The sequence below is a fragment of the Carcharhinus amblyrhynchos genome, chromosome 5 (assembly GCF_965287045.1).
Source record: "Carcharhinus amblyrhynchos chromosome 5, sCarAmb.v2.hapA, whole genome shotgun sequence".
NCBI lineage: Eukaryota > Metazoa > Chordata > Chondrichthyes > Carcharhiniformes > Carcharhinidae > Carcharhinus > Carcharhinus amblyrhynchos.
Genome location: NC_137328.1, coordinates 70,490,826 through 70,511,212, shown reverse-complemented (window position 1 = coordinate 70,511,212; position 20,387 = coordinate 70,490,826). Strand labels below are relative to the sequence as shown.

Genomic DNA, 20,387 nt, shown 5'->3' with positions numbered 1-20,387 from the left:
AGAAAGCATTTGATAATGTAGCATGCAGGAGATTATTACAGAAAATTAGGCCCCATGGGGTTGGAAGTAATATATTAGCATGGATTGAAGATTGTTTAATAGACAGAAGTCAGAGTGTAGGAATATTTTTTAGGTTGGCAGGCAGTAACTGGTGAAGTATTGCAAGGATTACTGTTTGGGCTTCAGCAAATTACAATCTGTTTTAATGACTTAGATGAAAGGACTGAATGTAAAGTATCCAAGTTTGATGATATAAAATTAAGTGGGAAAATAGACAATGAGGAGAGGGATAAATAGGCTACAGAGGGATATAGAAACGTTGATGAATGGACAAAAACATAACCAATTGAATGATATCTGGCAAGGTTGAAGATATTCAATTTGATATAAAAAATACAAGACAATTTTTTTTATTTGTAAGATTGGGAAATGAATTCATTCAAAAGTAACTGGATGTCCTTGTACATGCATCATTACAAGTTTACACACAGGTGCAGCAAGTAGTTAGAAAGAATACCATCTTAGCTTTTATTACAAAGTGTGTAATAGTCGATTATCTTCCTACAATTATACAGGGAATTGGTGAAGCCACATCTGAAGTGCTGTGTATAGTTCTAATATCATTACCTAAGGAAAGATAGTCTTGTCCTTGAGGAAGTGTTTGATTCAATCAGCCACTTGCTGGGATGTATAACCTACATACCTGCATTGCATCAGCACTGAGATTCATACATAATGTCAATCAGCTGTGTTTCTGGACTGACAACAGTATCCTGTTAGCAGGAAGTACCACTTGCATTGCCTCTGCAAAAAGCAACATGAAACTGCTTGCTTAGCTTAATGCACAAATTTATGATATTATTCCTTTCCACTGTAACTTGAAGTAGTCCGGGCACTTTTTAGATCGAAAGGTGTTCGCTAGCATTTCAACATATACACAAATGTACATGGCCTATGTTAGTTTAAAATGGTCTGTAGAGTACCAAAAATTAATGATACTGTGAAAGAAACACTTTAATGTGATTATCCTATGTTTGAAGGTGAAGCCATAAATGATGAATTATAAAGTCCTCCCTCATGGATGGACCATATGTTATATTCTAAAGCATCAATATCCCATTCAGTCTCCTGTTTATGAAACTTGTGTCCCAGTGCATAATTGTTAAAACGTTATACTAAATCTTTCGGTCGAAGTGTTTTGTGTAAAATGGTGGTAATTCTCCCAAAACAATTCTAAGAACAACAAAGAACAAAAACAGCCCGGGAAACAGGCCCTTCGGCCCAACGAGCCTGCGCCGCCATCTCAACACCAGCAGTCCTCCTCTCCACCCACGACCCTTGTCTAATGTTTTATGGCCATCCACATTGAGGGAAACTGATTTAGGGACAATTTATTACTGCCAATCAGCCTAACAGCACATCTTTGGGGTGTGGGAGGAAACCGGAGCACCCGGAGAAAACCCACGCAAGCACGGGGAGAATGCGCAAACTCCCACAGACACTGGCCCAAATCCATGTGTCTGCACAGCAATCAGTGATAGTCACTGAGCTGTCGTCTTGCCCAGTATCTGGTCCAGTTTAGGCACACACTAACGACATGAAGCACTAGACCAATCTCGAACAACCAAGAGCAGCCCCAGTACGACCCATCGCGTGTATGCCCCTCGGACACAAGACAGACCAACTTAAAACCTGTGAATGAAAAGGAAAAAAAAAACATTATTATTGTACCATATCCATTTACCTTACCAGGGATGCCCCAATGCAAATGACCCTTATTTAGAACAATCTCCTATATCCACCCATCTCCAACCCACTTATGTGCCTGTCTAAGTTACTCTTAAATGACTCGTGTGTTTGCCTCCACCACCTTACTTGGCAGAGCATTCCATACCCCCACTACCCTCTGTTTTTCGCACCTCCCTCTAATATCTGTGTTGTACCTCTCCCCCCTCACCTTAAGCCCATGGCCCCTTGTCCTATGTGTCTCTATCATAGGAAATAGCTTACCTCTGTTTACTCTATCTATACCCTTCATAATCTTATATACCTCTATTACATCCCCCCTCAGTCGGCGTCTTTCAAGGGAAAAGAGCCCCAATTTCTTCAATCTTTCCTCATACCCCAGTCCTTCCATACCAGGCAACATCCTGGTAAACCACCTCTGCACTCTCTCCAGAGTGTCCACGTCCTCCCGGTAGTAAGGCGACCAGAACTGGACGCAGTACTCTAAGTGCGGCCTAACCAATGTTCTGTACAACTGCAACATTAGACTCCAGCTCTTATATTCTATACCCCTTCCTATAAAGGCTAACATACCGTAGGCTTTCTTCACCACACTCTCCACTTGCACTGCCACCTTCAAAGACTTGTGCACTTGCACCCCCAGGTCTCGCTGCGATTCTATACTCCTTACGGGCTTACCCTTTATCATATAACTCCCCGTTTGAGATCCCTCCTACTCTCTCTGTATTCCTCCAACATTCTCTCCGTTCCCAGCTGTTTAGACCTGACATACACCTTTCATTTCTTCCTAACCAGGTCTTCTATATCTCTAGTAATCCATGGCTCTCTAATCCTACCTTTCCCATCCTTTCTTCTAACTGGCACATGCCTTTCCTGCACCCATTGCCGCTTTCCCTTGAAAGACTCCCACATGCCTAACGTGGTCTTGCCTTCCAACAGCCTATCCCAGTCTGTATCCCTAAGCTCCTGTCTAATCTAGCTGTATCTAGCCTTCCCCCAATTTAGCACCCTCCCCTTAGGACAGTTCTCATCTTTTTCCATTCGTATCCTAAAATAGACAGAGTTGTGGTCACTATTAGCCACATGTTCGCCTACCGCAATCTCAACCACCTGACCCGGCTCATTGCCCAGAACTAAATCCAGTATAGCTCCCTCTCTAGTCAGGCTATCTACATACTGCTGCAAGGACCCTTCCAACACACATCTTACGAATTCCTCCCCGTCCGACCCCCAGCTCTAGGCACCTTCCAATCCACCCCAGGGAGATTAAAATCTCCCACTACAGCAACCCTGTTCTTCCTACACTTATCCACAATGTCCCTACATGTACCCTCTTCCACTGCCCACGGGCTATCGGGCGGCCTATAGTACAGTCCTAAGCGTCAAACTAGCATGAAAACTCGAGTAAATCATGCTAGTTTTTTTGAGTGGGAGTTTAGGGAAGAATCTCCCAAACTCCGTGCACTGCTGAGTGCCTCAGCGTAAGTGCTGTTAAAAAATTAGAGGCCGGGGTCTAGTCCTGTTGGGGAGACCGGCACTCATAGTGCTGAGTGGGCCACTACGCATGCACCAATGTGTTAGCGCTGAGATCAGCCAACGCACACGGCCCCTGTCTGCTGTCCTCCTGATTACTGGCCAGACCGATCGCTGGCCTTCTAAGCAGGCCAGGGCCCAGCCTCGACCGTTCCCCATCCCCCAGCACCAAAACCCCCACCCCCCACCACCTCCTCCTCCTCCTCCCCCCCCCCCCCCCCCCCAACTACTAAAGATACGACCAGTCCCAATCACTGGCCACCATCTTTTCTCCCTCCCCCCAAATCGATCCTAACTGCAGAATGGCAGTAGGCCTCCCCCACTCCCAGTTAGGCCCTGGGGGCCAAGGCTGGCAGTGCCAAAGCTCAGTGGACATCTCCCCCCCCCACATCCAACCCTCTTAGGGGGGCCCTGATTGCCCCACAAGTGGGGAGCTATAGTGATCCTGGGTACTTCGGTGCCGGGCCTGCTAATGATATTGAAATTACATGGAAATTATATTTATATGTGCTGGGACTGAGTTCTTTTGAAGAAATGCCATTCAAAATGCTAGAAGCGGAATATTGGATTGCATCAACTGTATACGAGCTCCACAGAACTCACTGATAATGCCTCATTAACTTATATTCTATGTCCTAGAAATAAAGACCGCATATGTTGTATGCAAGGATCCCATATGTTGTGTATCTTTCACTTAAGACAGTAAAACATTTGGACAGATACAACTTGGGACATGTCTATAGTACAGAGAAATCTTCTTGAAGCTTATCTTCCAAAGAAAAATACATATACAGAGTCTCATTTGGAGGTTTTTGGTCGATATCTTCATGTTTAATGCAGTGGTAGGCTTTTTGAATTGGGCAGTCAAATTTGGTATCTTTAACATGCTCATATTTGCTGGGCACCAAAAAGATTTAAAGTAGAATTAAAAGTTGCTATATACATTACAATTTAACAACATATACTGTTCACTGCAGATGATCAAGAGGAATATGAATAATGCCAGGAGGATGGCTTCACATCCAACACTACCTTACTGTGAGTGTACTTGCAAAATGTTTGACACTATATGTTTTGATGGTCAGGAGCCAATTGTAGTGTGATAACGTTTTGTTACCGAGCTACTTTCTGTTAACATGAGTTGCACAGCATGATTAAGTTTACGTGTTTTCTGCAGCAGTTAAGCTTAAAATTTGAGATCATGAGAAATGCTTTGAAAAATCAGCAAGTTGGTGTGAAGTCTCGTTTAAAACACAGAAAATGCTGGAAATGCACAGCAGGTCTGGCAGCATCTGGAATCTTCAGGTTTTGATAAATGTTCATGATATGAGATATTAACTCTGACCCAGATCTTACCACTGCTTACAACGTTTTCCACACTCTGACAAAACTAACCATTTTCAGCCTTCTGATCCCAGGCAAAACAGAAATGGGGCTAGCATAACCTCTGCAGGGTAAGCCCAACTAGCACAGGAGAATCAAAGTAAAGAGAGGATATGCCCAATTTTTGTAGTACCAGCTGCCATTTTCAGGTGAGCTTTATCGGTCTCAAGTCCTTTAATCAAAGAGTTTGAGTTGGTGAAAGGATGATTTTGGGGTGGGTGGTTGGATGGGTGGGGAAGGGATTCAGGTCGGGGGTTTGGTAGAATAGAGGTCCAGGTCAGGAGTTTTAGCTGGATCGGAGGATTGGTAGAAGAAGAGTGAGTCGGGTTTGGTTGGGTTGAGTGCTGGCCAGGTCGTTAGGGTTCATTGAATTCCTACAGTGCAGAGGACGCCAATCAGCTCATTGGGTCTGCACCGGCTGTCTGACAGAGTGTTTCACCCACGCCTTGTCCCCCACCCCGTCCCCGTAACCCCACACATTTACCGTGGCTAATCCACTAACTTACACGTTTTTGGACCGCAGGAGGAAACTGGAGCACCTGGGGGAAACCCAGATAGACATGGGGAGAACATTTGAGCTCCACACAGACAACTACCTGAGACTAGAAGGGTTCCTGGTGCTGTGAGGCAGCATTGCTAACCACTGTGCCACCATGCTGCTGGGTTGATAGTCCAGTTGGTCAGGGGGAGGCAATGATAATCTGGTCAGGTTGGGGTGAGTAGGCAGTTTGGAAGGCTAAATTGGGTTGGATTCTGTGGTTTTCTATTTGGGGGTTAGTCTGTTTGGTTTGGAGTAGGTTCTGGTGCTGAGTTCATTTGTGTCTGGCTCGTGCCTGTGACCCTGAGCTAGATGTTGGAGCCCAGAGGGACTTGAGCAGCAAAAATCAGCATTTTGGAAGTTCAAGCTTCCTGGGCAATCAAAGCATACGTGTGTGAGGACTTCCACAGGATCCTTACCCACAATGCAGATTTCTGTCCAGAATTCGCAAGCTAAACATGGGAACATTTGGCCTCTGTATCTTTCTCTCCTAAGATGATACCAGTTTTCTTCCAGCATTTTCTGTTTATTTCAGATTTCCAGCATCTGCAGTATATTGCATGTTTGTATTTTGAAAGTACTGAGTTATTGACCATGCTATTTAGTGGCAGGAAGATATACACAGTAAAGAAGGACTCTGAATCAGTATTCCAATTATTTGACAAAATGTGGCATGGCGCAACAAAACAACCTCGATGAAGCGGTGTTGCTCTATTTATGTACTGGGAACCTAGTCAAATTTTGTTAAATTCATTTTTGTGGTTTGATATGCTTCATCATGGAGTTGGATATAGAGGTTATATTTTCAAAGTTGGTAAATAATGTAAAACTCAAGTGTAACAGGCAGTGAAACAGATCATGCCATTTAATGCAGAGTGATGTATTTTGGGAGAAAAAAGGTTCGGTGAGCCAACATCAACTAAATGATACAATTTCTAAACTTGTGCAAGTCTACTAATCTACACTCTGGTTTCTCTTGATCTATAAATATTTTGAAGGTGGCAGGGCAAATGTTGGGAAGATTGTTAAAGTACGTGGGATGCTTGACTTTATAAACAGGGATATAACATACAAAAGCAAGGAGTTATGTAAAAGCTTTATCCAACACTAGTTGGGCTTAATCCAAGTACCATGTTTCACAAAATATATCAACTTTTTGGAAGAAGGCGCAGAAGCGATTTATTAGAATGATACCAAGTATGTGGGACTAGAAAACTGGGCTTATTACTTTTTCAGCAGAGAAAATTGAGGGAAGCTATAACAGAAGTATTGAAATGTATTAATAGTTTTGATAGAGTAAAAAAAAACTTATATTGACAGTAGGGTTGCTAACCAGAGATGACAAATTTAAGATAATTGACAAAAGAACTAAAGGCAAGATAACAATTTTAATGCTATGAAATCTGATAATCTGAATGTTTCCACATACCATGTACAATTGCTAATTGCAGGATAAATAATTTTCTATGAATGTAATTTATATTGGTATTCTTCAATCAATTTGTTTTTTGAATTGAAGAGATTGTGAATCAACAAAACCAAAAGCAACAGGGAATGTTCTCAATATAGCCAGGCTTGATAAATCCATTCTTTACAGCAATGAACATATCTTGCCCACTTGATATTCTAGAAAAAACAGATGTATGAAGAAAAGCTAAATATTAACTATGAAAAGGACATTTAGTGTGTTTTGCCTTTGTAACTTAAAAATGTAGGGAAAATATTCGTCTGTGCCAAGTAGTTAACAAAGTGTTATTTCTGCAATGGTTTAGATCTAACTGGTGCTCAAGATGGTAGTGTTCGAATGTTTGAGTGGGGTCACTCACAGCAACTAGCATGCTTTCGACCTTCTGGCAATTCCAGGATAACCAGAATACGATTTAATCACCAGGGTAATAAGGTATGCCAACTGAGAAAGAGAGCTGATTGATAGAGGAAGCAAAATGTGTTTAAAGTTCCTTGAGCTTTTTTCTATCCATACATGTGTGTACATCTTTCTGTATTTTGTCATCTCACAGATGAGGAATGACTATGCTAGAGCGTCAAACAGTTTGCACTTGGCATGTAACAATATCATGCATTCCTTAAATAAGTGTATAGTGTTTTATGGAAGCTTAGAAATCCTATTATACTTCCCTGAATGATGCCCTAAATCCCCACGTGCCAGGATGGATCTGGGAGTGTAGTGTAGTTGTGCTTGTGCTTAATGAGCAAACCAGGGGTCATAAAATTTGAAATTCATGTTAATGTGAACATTCTTAAGTGTAAATTAACAATGAAAGCTATTGGATTATTGTATATTCAACTAGTCTGTAATACGTTAAACCTGTCTCTGCTGTCCCTTCCCTCTCAATTCTAACAATGCTTATGATTTTCTTCATTATCCCGTTCCTCTTGTTAATCAAGTCAAACCTGCCCTCAGGTCTATTTTTACCCACCTAAACAGAGTTAGAGGCTGGAATCTTACCACCGTTCAAGCTGGTGAGATTTTCTTATCCTGCTGCAGTGAACAAAGATTTGGCTGGCCTTCAAATTCTCTGGCTTCACTGCAGCAGATAAGATTGTGCCCAGAGCGTCAAGCACGGTGACACAGTGGGGTGGCATAGTGACACAGTGGTTAACACTATTACTTCAGCGCTACGGACCTGGATTCGATTGCAGCCTCAGGCCACTGTCTGTCTGGAGTTTGCCCATACTCCCTGTGTCTGTGGGTTTCCTCCAGGTGCTCCAGTTTCCTCCCACATTCCAAAGACCTGTGGGTTAGATTGATTGGCCATGCTAAATTGTCCCTTAGTATCAGGGGCACTAACAGGATAAATACATGGGATTACAGATTTAGAGGCCTGGGTGTGATTGTTGTTGGTACAAGCTCTATGGACCGAATGGTCTCCTTCTGCACTGTCAAGATTCAGAGATCTTGAGTAATTGCTTCTCTAAGCACGCTTGCTGTAGCATCATGAGTCTCCTAAACATTGATTCTTAACATCTTTCTCATCTATATGCTACCTTTGACAACGTTATCTGCCACTGTGGGATGAACTTCCATATTAGTATATTGGTTACTTCATCTCCAAATCACCATTTGTCTCTGGCACTATTCAATTCATCTTCCACTGAACTCCTGGCCTTTGTCTAGTCACCAGACTCAATTACAGCATTGCTTTCCTCCCAGTTTCTATAACTTTTATAAATTGTATAAATTTTGGCTGATTCTATATTTCTACCACTAACCTATCCTGAACTTCACCCTTTTTTTGTGACCTGTGTAGAATCCTGATTTTTCCAATGTATTAAATTCTTAACTTGTGTTTAAATTTGTAGGTGACCTCAGTCCTTTGTGACCTTACTTCTCTAATCCTGCAATCTACATTCTTTACATTTTCTATTCCATCTCTCTTTTGCATCCATCCCTCCATTCAAAGTAATGCATTTAGCAGCACAAGTCTGACTGTCTCAAATTCCCTCCCTGATTCTGCCATCCATCCCCTTATAACCTTGCTTAAAATTCACCTTTGCAACTAGATTTATGATCATCCTTTCTATCCACTCCTCCTTTGGCCGGATGTCAAGTTTTTCCTTTTTCCTTAGTGAAGCACTTAAGATTTCTTTCTAAATTCAAGTCATTGCTGGACAATGGAGGAAACTTGGTAAATTTATATATCTAGCTGGATGTTAACACTCATCCATGCCAATTCATGCCCCAAACACACCCAATGGTCCCTCATAAACTCCAGGCCAACACATGCCCCTCACTCATTACCTTGGATGGCCACTTATTGGCCCCAGGCCAACTTAATGCTAAACCATGCCAACCTGCGTTTTCATCCTCTGTTTCATTTCACCAAATGTTTACCATGGACAGACATCAGAAATCATGTTGCAGTTAAATAAAGTGCTAATTATCCATTACGGTCCTCGCTATTATTCTAAAAATGCTTCCAATCATGAAAGCCCACTCCAACATTTACATTTCCTCCAGTGTTTAATTCCTTATATAAAAAAAAGAAACTCCTATTCATAACCCCACATCAAAGGCATTAAATCCTTTAATAACGATTGTTGAGCTGTCAATAAAACTGTGAACTTAGAGCCCCTTGCTGTGACAAATACAGGTTGTGGAAATTCCTCATGCAACAGCTATTGTAACCACCAGAACAGATTTTTTTTTTTAACCTCGCTGTGTCTTTGCAGTGCTATTGATCATTCAGAAGCAAAAACTATCATTTATGAGCCGGAATAGAAATACAAAATGGTATAATTTCATTAAATGAATAAGGTATGTAACTTTGTCTTTTTTTTATCAGTTTGGCATTGTTGATGGAGATGGATTCCTGAGCTTTTGGCAAACAAGTCCAATTACTTTAGGAGCTACACCAAAACCTTACCTGGTGAGCTGATAACTAACGACTTTTATATGTTTAAATTCAATATGTTAATAAAAATCTGTAACTTATTGCGATGTTGCGCATTCATTACTCAAATTCTGTTTTATTTTTCAGACTTGGCAGTGCCATAACAAAACAGCAAATGATTTTGTTTTTGTTAGTTCATCTACCTTAATAGCAACAGCAGGACAGTCCAGTGACAACAGGTAAAATGAACAAATTAATGCTTTTTTCTGGGCGTAACTGAAGATGTTTTGTCCTTTTATACATATTTTGATGACACACCACACAAAGGTATTATCCATCCTTGCACAAGTGTGAACTTGTTATCTCCGTAACCTTCATAAGGAAGTTACTAAATCATAACTAAACATTGTAGATTATATGTGAGAATAAGTACCAGATCTCTTTCAGAACTACCTTTTGCACTTCGAAATGTAATAAGCAATGTCATCTCATAAATTCTTTTTTGCTTTGCACTAAACTTCACAACCAATTTTGTCCTTAGCATCTTGCTTCCTTTCAAAACAAATTTCCGTTTTAGATTGTGTCATAACTATGCTTTGCATGAATTCAGATATTTAGCCCAAATTATGCAATTGCTGTGAGTTCTACTGAGCCAAGTAGACCAAAATGTGTCAATTTAATCTAATCTCCATTTTGATAGCCAATTACTTGTATGATTGAGGTCAGAAAGAAAAATTGTCAGCAATAGTTCTTTTTCCTCATCTGTATTAACTGACAGTGCATGTGTACAAATTGTGTATTGGAGCCAGGCTTAGCTGTGGTGATGCTAATTAATAAACAGCCTGCTAACATTAAATATCCTAGCAGGAGCAGAAGCGGGCACCAAGGTAGAAGCAGACACTCTTTGTAAAGAAGAGTATACAAATTAGGAAATTCAGCTTGGGATTTTTTGAGTCAGCGATTTTGTGATCACTTTCAATCAGCCCCATTTAGGAAGGGAAATTGAATAGATGATGGAGTGCAGAGTTGTGGCAAGGACCAGAGATGGCAGATGCAGTATTACGAATGGTAAAGACATTGTGACTATTAAGTGGCCACTGTGTACAGATCAAGAGACCTGATGAAGCAATCAAGCTGGGTGTAATTAGTGTCCAGATTTAAGCTGCAAAAAAAATTTATATTTCAAACTTATATAACTTATGTAAGTCATTAAGATGCTATATTATCCCAATTTCCTAGGTTAACTTTAAGTTTAAGAGAGATCCTTAAAAGATTTATATAAATAAAGACTGGAAAGCGGTCAAGTTTAAAAGTTAAGTATCTGCATTCTTGAACAAATGAAACTGCCAGATTTGAGCAGGTATGCAACAAAATAAATTGATAAGCAAAATGTCCCCGCAACCCCGCACCCCATCCACTAAGCATATCTTCCCACCACATCTTCTGATCTGGAAGTCTTATTCATCTCAGCTAACAAAGCTAGATATGAATGTAAGCCTTTCAATTCAACTTTTTTTGAAGAACAGAAGGAAATGAACTTATGGATGTAGATATGATATACATATACATATGTATATTAATCATGATTGCTTTTTCTGCCCCTCTAGGAATATCTGCCTCTGGGATACACTTGTGCCACAAACCAATAGCCTTGTTCATGGTGAGTTTAATTGAAAATATGTGATGTCAAATTCATAACAGCATTTATAATATGACAATAAGTATTAAAAAAAAGTCACAGAATAGTTGAAGAAAATCAATTAACTTAAGCATATTCATTAGTGACCTTTTGCAAATGATGCATGTTATTGCTTATATGGTTAAAAGTTTCTGAAACAAACAAGATTTTAGATTTTTTTTAACAAAATCAAAATTACTCCAAGATCATTCAGCTGCTGAGGCCTGTGCACTGGAAATCTCTCTCTCTAAACCTCTTCTCCACTCCATTGTTGTTTCCCCCATTAGGACACTGCATAGAATAGAACCATAGAATCCCAACAGTGCAGAACGAGGACATTCAGCCCATCAGCTGCACTGACAATTTGAAAGAACGTCTTGCCCAGGCACGTCTCTTTTCCCTATCCCTGTGACATCTAACTGACACATCTTTGGGCGCTATGGTGCAATTTAACATGGTCAATCCACCTAACCTATACATTTTTAGACTGAGGGGGGAAACCAGGGCATCCAAAGGAAATGCATGCAGACATGGGGAGAAGGTGTTAACTGCCCACATAGGTCCCTGTTGCTAATCACTGTGCCACCATGCTGCCCATACAACTTATCTGTTTGACCAAGTTTTTGGTCTCTTCCTTAATATTTCATCATTTGGCTCAATGTAAAATTTTGCTGATAATATTTTGAATCAGCTTGAGATGTTTTACTACTTTAAAAGAGCTTTATAATTGCAAGTTACTGTTGTTAATAGAGCAGATATCAGATATATTCTGCACCTCATTTAAATCAGTTAAACTCTGCATAACTTTTCTGTTTTATAGAATTTGTTTTTTATAGAATAAGCATTGAAGGAATGGGTCTTTGTGCACAGTATAGGGTTGGATTTAAAATATTATTTATACACTTACTTGATTATGCCTGGCACAACTGAATATCAACTCAGCCATGTATTAATTAGAATTTTTTTGTGCTACAAATTTATTTTTTTCTTCTTTCCTGGATTTTATTTCTGTACTTCAGAATTGTATTTGCAGTATTGGGATACTTTATTTTGATTCAGCTGCTATTTTTTGAGTTTACTAATGCTAATGGGGGACATGTAAGAAAAGACCACACACACAAAGTGCAGTTTAAATTGTGCAATAAATCTCGTATCATTAAAACTTGTCTATCTTAAATTGGGATGATCTGAAAAACTTTGCCCACCTGTATGGAAAAAGTATATTTTGATTCAATTCAGAATATGATTAATTTATTTTAATTTATATGGAGTTTTGTTTTACTTTGTGTTTCATAAAATCTGTGCGAGTACAATTGGCTTGCAACATGCATGTCTTATGCATTTGCAGCTGAATTCACCAAGTCCAGCAGCCAAGAAACATGTTTAAATTCCAACCCAGGTTTTAATGAGTATGGTAAATTTATTTTGGGGTTTTGCTCCAGCTGAATGAAACTTGTGCATTAGGAACAAATGGCACATGCATGGATCTTGCACAACTACAAAGCAGCTTTATGAAAACTGGGTGGCGTTTATATATGCTCTGTTTTTCTGACACTTTCTGACAAGCTGAGGTAAGGAATTCGCTCTTTGCTGTTCCCAAACAAGTAAAAAGTATCACTGTTTTAAGTATGTGGTTTGACAGTATCAATTGCTCATAGTCCATGATGAAATACACATCCAACTGTCAAGTCACTGTTGTTGAGTTATTCTTCCAATTATATCTTAAGACCATGTAAAGATAAAGCAGTGGTCTGCATATGTGTGCTTGTAAGTGGTCTGCTTCATGTCACTCAGGTGCTGATTAGAAAGTTCATTTTGCTATTCATGGCTTCTTTTAAAAAAAAGCTGATAGCCTCTTGCATTGCAGAAATAAATTGTGCTCGATTTCCAGTGAATCAGTTGATCTGTAAAACAAAACACTTTGGTGCAGTCTGTTTTGAGGAGTTTTTAACCGCAGGGATACACAAACAGTGCAACTAGGTGATATTCTCTGGAAAGTTACAGGACTTCCAGATTATCCATAAAACAAGGCAACTGCTTCAACATATAGTTTTTTCCTTTCCAGCTTTCACCTGTCATGACAGTGGAGCCACCGTGTTGGCATATGCATCAAAGCAGCAACTTTTGTTATCTGGTGGGAGAAAAGGTTACATTTGTATATTTGACTTACGTCAGAGACTACTGCGTCAAACATTTCAGTCTCATGATTCACCTATCAAAGCAATTGCTGTGGATCCAACAGAGGAATACTTCATTACTGGGTCTGCCGAGGGTAATATGAAGGTATAAATGTTGTATAAAATATCTTTTGTCAACTTAACATATTGTTGACATTTTTTATAATCCTAAATAAACCTAAGTATATTGAGCCAGCAGGCAGTATTTTAACTAGAAGTATTTTTTCCCAGCAAAGTTTAGCCATTTTAAAGTATTAAAACATTTACCAGAGAAGAACTGAAAATATGTCAGTACCCGTAACCTTGTTTGGGGCAGCATCTAACCAAATGCTGCATTTTATGGAAGATTATTGCGGACATGAAGCTTGTTCCATATTATGGATCGATGATTTGATCATCTATTATCCATTCATAAAATTCGAAGGTCACAAAATCTGTCTTGCTTTTCTCTGAATTTAATGTTTTCGTCTTCAAAAGTCCCATTTCCTTTGTGTTAAAGCCCTACTGACCCAATATTCATTGTAATATATGCACAATTATTAACTTGTCGTATTGGCTTCTTCCATATGACAGGTATTTCCTTTTTGCAATCCTGTTATGATATTGCAGATGGCACGTGTCTTACCAACCAAACCCCAAAGGGAAACTTGGCAAGCTATCACAATGGTTTTTAATTTGTATTTTCTTAACAAAAAGATATGTGTGCTAAAGTCAGGAGACAAAAATTCCAATAATAATTTTGAAGATTTTCAATTAAAACATGTATTAGTAAAAAAGAAGAAAACAAACATACAGGATTACATTTACACAGTTAAAATTAGTCTTAAACATTTACATTAAATTTTTTTTTTACTTGGTTAGACTCTCAAATACACACTCCTTCTAGTGCTTTAATGTATAAAATTCTAGCATTCTTGCCCCAAGCAACAACCCACTGTTGCTATAGGGCAGGCATTTCATAGGGCTTTCCTTTCAATCCTGTGTGGAAATCTTCAAACAAAAAACTTACTTCTGGGTCAGGCATCTGTCTGAACTTAACTGTCTTCAAAATATAAAGATGTTTCATGTTCTCTATTGTCCTTACTCTTCGATCAACTAAAACTTGATAACCTTTCCCAATTTCACTTATGATTATTTAAGTTGTAAAACCTTTAAGTTCCTTTGGAAGATTAATAGCTAAACACAAACAAACCTTTCTTATCTCTTCACTTAAATTTTTACCCATTTTGTATTAATTGTAGCATAACGCAACTTGGTCATCTTCACTTCAAATGCCTGCTTTTACACCTAACCACTGTGATGTTCTCAATTCTCTAGACACTCAATCCCCAGCTTAATTTCCCCAAACCAACACAATAGTCTCAAAAATATTAAAATAACCTTTTCACCATTGTATATTAATACTAATTTCAGCACTTGGCCATTTTGTCTTCTGAAATAGTTACTTTGATAAAGTAATATTTAGATTTAAAAATGCCTTGGGGCAAAATTGCAATGATAGTCATAGTGTTAGGAAGGAATATGTACTTTTGATGAAATTCCACTGAGCTGAGAGTTAGCATCCACAATCCCTATCATGTTGAGTTCTAGTTTCAGCCTTGTTGCTTTGAACAGGGTGCTAAGCAAAAGCCAAGCATGCCTCCACAATGAATTGAATTAATAAAAACAGTCACTGACGACCTTTTACCAGCTAAGAGACCATTGGCAGAAAATTTGAGGTAGCAGTCTTGGAGCACCACAGTCAGCTTCATTTAGTGCATGACTCTAGGAGGTTAAAGGAATATCTTTATATTTGATAAATGGAGAGGATTAGAAAACTTTGAACTTTGCTTGCAATAAACTTTTTAAACTGTACTCCATTCACATTGACTTGCTTTTACTTTTAGGTTTGGAGTTTGTCTACTTACAACCTGATTCACACATTCTCAAATGAGCATGCTCGACAGTCACTCTTCAGAAACATAGGAACAGGTGTCATGCAAATAGAGACTGGTCCAGCAAATCACATGTTCTCTTGTGGAGCTGATGGAACAATGAAGATGAGGATCCTGCCAGACCGTTTTAGCACAGGGAGTGGGAAATTAGATATCTGGCAAAATGATGTTCGATTTATACTATGATAATGATATCATCATCAACATCGCTCCTCAACTTGAATTCAGTTGTACTAAAATACTTTGCGTATTAAGTGTATAGAGAACATTGGTGCCACATAACGATGTGTGATGAGTTGAAGTGGAGACTTCTTTTTCATTTTAATTCTTAATGCACTGAAGCCTTAAGAATATTGTAAGCTTATGAATTTTGTTAATTGAAACTAGGAATTATTGAATCTAAATGTGTCAAAACGTAAGAATGAAGTAATTTTATTGTACAATAAGGTAAAATGTGTTGCTGCTAAAAAAAAAAGGCTTTTCTTTGTTGATACAGGTTGCCGGTATTTTTTGAAGTGTCAAAATGTACAGCGCTTTAAAGAGAATCAAATAATATAAGATACAATAATTATCTTTTTTATGCTTATATTAAGAATTTGTATATGATAATGTTATCATTTGAACTGTGACCATTCCTTGTTTTTTTTTTGCCTTAGGGAGCCCCTGAAATACAAGCTATAAATTTTTTTTTGCATAAAATCTTCAAACAGGAGAACGTAGCGAGTGTTCCAGGAGTTTGTGGCAAGGGAGAATTTGAAAGAAACTTGCACAGCATTTTACAATAAAATAGAAGGTAAAAATGTAAAAAAAAAAGAGAAATCCCTTGTCTTGAGTTATAGCTGTAAATGAGATCCACTGAAGTTTAAATCGTTCTTCCATTGAGACAATATCTAAATTACTTATCTCTTGTGTGCAAGAGTACACAGCCATAGGGGACAGCAAGCAGCCTACTGCCAGTGCCACTTTGTAGTTCAATAATGGGTGTATTGCAGTTGAGCCAAGATTACTCAATATCTGAATTTACCAAGATTAGTAATCCATGATGTGTGGAATCATGGACACACAGCTGCATCCTAAAGTCCATGTTGCAATGTTTTGGTATGAAAGAAAATTGCTTTAAATCATTTTTTGACCTAAACTATGTAGTTTAAACTCTATTGTGAGTTCTGTTAGCAAAAGCTTAGAAAACTTCTGCTGCAGTAAGGCAGTACATCTACATTGAACATTTATCTTAAGAAATATCCTACAATGGAAAAAAATTAATATACAGAGTTGTTCAATTAAAAAAAATTTATATTTATATGGTCAAATGTTTAGATGCAATACTTGATGGAAAATAAGCCAAAACCAGACTACTGGTTGGAGCTTTCTTTTCTGTAAACAAGTAAAGTTGAAGTAAAACTTGCATATTTACAAACTGATAATTGATTATCATTTTTATGGCGTGCGGAAGAATAATCACTTAAGATAAATTTTGAGCCAATGTCCTTAACTTCAGCTTTCAATATTTATCTTTGCATATGTTACGATTCACTGTGATCAGCATTCCTGTTCTAGAACAAAAGCAACATTTCTACACTTCTGATTTAAAAAAAAATTTAATGCTTTTTGGATGCTTCCCACCTTATGCCACATACTAATAACAACAATGCGAACAGTTTTATCCTTGACTTTACCTTCACCTTCACCTTCACCTTTGTGTGTCAGCTGAAAAGACATGTATAGAAGTCGAACTATAATTACTTGGTCATTCTATCTTATTTTCATTCCTGCTCCACACAAGGAATATCTGCCCTTGCCAGCTTATATTGATCAAGCTGTCTGAAATCAGATATTCAGTACATTGGAAAATACTGAGCTAAACCTTTTACCTGACTACCTATTAAATTCATAACGTCACTAGTTCACTTTTTAACTGGTCATTTTTGTGTAAGTCAGTTTACTTTTATAAAAGAAAGGTGAGCACCCATCTTTTTAGGCCAACCAAAGTGGTGTTTTCTGTTAGGATTAATGAATTGCACTAGCACCATGTTAGTTAAACAGCAGCTATTTCATTACAAGGTCCAGATGTAAAAGTATACAGCAGTACAATATGAACCTTGTGCAGTTGGCAATCTTCCTTATATTCCACCAAAAACAGGAATAGTTAAACTGCTTTGTTAAAAATATATATTTACTATTATTTCATGCACGCTCAATATTGGGAATAATCATTTATATTTAAAGATCATAACAGTTCACTTATTGTGAATGGCAGCACATTGTTTTATGGGTGTTGATAACCTGGGTATAAAACAAACAAATTTTGTGTATTGCTTAGCAGAGAGGAATAAAATCCTATGTTTTTGTAATGGATTCACTTTTTAATACTTAGTTGGCTTTTGTCACAGCGTGTGTATGAAGTATAAGACTTAAGCATGAAGTCAGGTGCACATGTAATCTTAATTGATCACAGTTTTATGTATCTATTAATTTCATTAATTATATGAATTCTTGCTTTGCGAATGTCGTAGTAAGTAGGCCCAACATGTAAGCATTTACATTAATCTTATATATAAAGGACTTATTCAGGGTTGCATTTTTGTTTATTTGTTATATACTCAGGATATTCTGTCTTTGCTTTGAAACGTTTCAATACAATTAAAACATTTATTGATGAAACTTAATTTTATCTGTCAATTAACAGAGTTTGTTTATTTAATAGGTAAGAGTATAACAAACAAAGAGTACAGAAGAATTAAATTTTTGGTCATTTTAATTGTGCAATAAAATATATTAATTTTATTATAGAGCAAAATTTATGAAATGCTATTGATTATATATGAAAAAACTTTTTCCTCTTTCCTACTTGTATGGAATAAGCTGTAATAATTAATTTCAAAGAAAATATTGCACAACTTAATCATTATCAGTGACTCCTAAATTACCCAGAGTTTTGGGACTCAGCATCTAAAAGTAAAAATTAGCCTTAAGCTTTGAATCGTAATGAAGAAGAAATATGTAATCCCAAGTTAAAAATTACTGGTGCTCAGCTTCTGGTTATTATCAGAGGCTGTCTGTACTGAATTTTCTTCAAACAAAATTATGTCAATCATGTTGTATTTAACACAAATAATTGTTTCAATAAAACTACTATAGAAACAAAAAATTATTTTGGCATGGTTTTTATAACATAGTATTCCCATTGTACACTTTGAGATGACTTCAGATAAGGAGCATCTCCTTAAGGAAAGCTTAGACATCCCTCCTAATTTATCTAATCAAATAGAAGTTGGCGCTGCTGTGGAATCCTGTCACATCCAAATGGTGTTCTTTCCTGAACATGCTACTTCCTGCACTTTAAAGTGTCTTAAATAAAGTTACTAAGTAGTGCATTTTTAGTACAAAAATAACTTTGCATTATTAACAACAGATTTAATTGGCAATCCCCTCTTTCCCCACCCCACAACTTCAGGTGCTGACAGCAATGTTTAGATCCAGGTGCCATCACTTTTGCTTCAGAAATTGAACAGAATGTGCAATAAAAAAAGAACAACTTGCATTTCTTTAGTCTTTTGCACAATCTGGAAACATCCCAAAACCCTTTATAGCCAATGAAGTTCTTGTAATCTAGGGAAAGTGGCAGCCAAATTGCAAACAGCAAGGTCCCGCAGACGATGGCAAAATAAATGACCTAACCACGTTTTTTTTAAGGAGAACAGCTTTTTTAAAAACTCATTTCCCAAATAAAAGGTGTTACAATGTGGAATTTTATGGTTCTGAGCTGCATGTGCCTTTTCTTGGGATGGATGGAACAATTTTCACTCCCGTACAACTCAGGTCCCTTTCTTGCATCTTGCTGGTGCATTAACGACTGCAAGTACCACTTCCTGCATCCATGCTGAAATGAAAATTTTGCCTTTAAGAACATATAGAAGCAGAAATAGGCCATTTGGCCATCAAGTCTGGTTTGTCATTCAGTGAGATCATGACTGGACTTCTATCAATTTCATCTTCCCACGTTATCTCCAAATCTTTTCTGTCTCTTAGCACCAAAGATCTACCAATGCTCATTCTTGGTTACAGGGGACAACTGAGCATCCAAAGATGTCTAAGGATTCACAACATTTTGAATAAGTGTCCCAAATAACTTGATTCCTCATTCTGAGATTGTGATCCCTAATGCTGGACAAACCACTAAGGGAAACATCCTCCAACCAGTATTGACTGCACTGAGTCCTTCTAAGAATTTTTATCTTTCAATTAGATCACCTGACATTCTAGCCAGAATTTACTCAATATTCCTTCATCCCAAGAATCCATTTGATAAATCTTTGTGGCACTCTCTCTAAGGCTGCTTCCAAAGATAAGGAAACCAAACCTCTAAAACGTATGCCAGCTGTAATCCTACCAGTATCCTGTATAATTACAGACACCATAAAAAATGTCACAAACAACATCCTCTCGACATAGAATTCTTTGAATTACCAAAGGCCTGCAACTGTAAAATTCATTGCAGTGGTTCTGAACAATGGATCATTACAGATCCTTTTGAAATTAAGGCGAGAGTCAAGCAAGGTTGCATCATTGCTCGAACTTTTTTCAATCTTGCTTTCTGCAATGGTCTGTCTGTTCAGAGAAAGACTCCCTGCTGGAATGCAATTTATTGAATTGATAGTTAACTGTTAGATGATTTCAATCCCAGCCCCGTTGATAAGGATTCATGACGGCACATGGTTAGCACTGCTACCTCATAGTGCCGGAGACCTGGGTTCAATTCCAGCCTTGGGTGACTGTGTGGAGTTTGCGCAGTTTCCCTGTATCTCTGTGGGTTTCCAGTGCTGCAGTTTGCTCCCACAGTCCAAAAATGTGCAAATTAAGTGGATTGGCCATGCTAATTTGCCCCTTGTGTCCCAAAATATGTAGGTTAGATGGGTTAGCCATGTAAATGTGTGGGGTTGTGGGGAGAGGGCCTGGATAAGATGCTCTGTCAGAGTTGGCGCAGACACAATGGGTCGAATGGCCTCCGAGTGTAATTTAAGTTTGTTTACTTGGTTTGACTCGAAA

The 20,387-nt window shown here is 38.2% G+C and overlaps 1 protein-coding gene across 2 annotated transcripts in view; it reads left to right on the top strand.

Annotated features, from left to right (window-relative positions):
- Window positions 1-18,007, top strand: part of dmxl1 (Dmx like 1) — a 193,217-nt gene extending 175,210 nt beyond the window's left edge. For both annotated transcript variants that reach the window (XM_080188967.1, XM_080188966.1), the window contains 7 exons: window positions 4,257-4,317; window positions 6,973-7,100; window positions 9,505-9,588; window positions 9,700-9,791; window positions 11,160-11,212; window positions 13,296-13,513; window positions 15,294-18,007. In XM_080188967.1, coding sequence (XP_080045093.1) covers window positions 4,257-4,317; window positions 6,973-7,100; window positions 9,505-9,588; window positions 9,700-9,791; window positions 11,160-11,212; window positions 13,296-13,513; window positions 15,294-15,527 — 870 coding nt within the window. In that variant the 3' untranslated portion in view covers window positions 15,528-18,007. The remainder of the gene's footprint in view (window positions 1-4,256; window positions 4,318-6,972; window positions 7,101-9,504; window positions 9,589-9,699; window positions 9,792-11,159; window positions 11,213-13,295; window positions 13,514-15,293) is intronic.
- The last annotated feature ends 2,380 nt before the right edge of the window (window positions 18,008-20,387 follow it).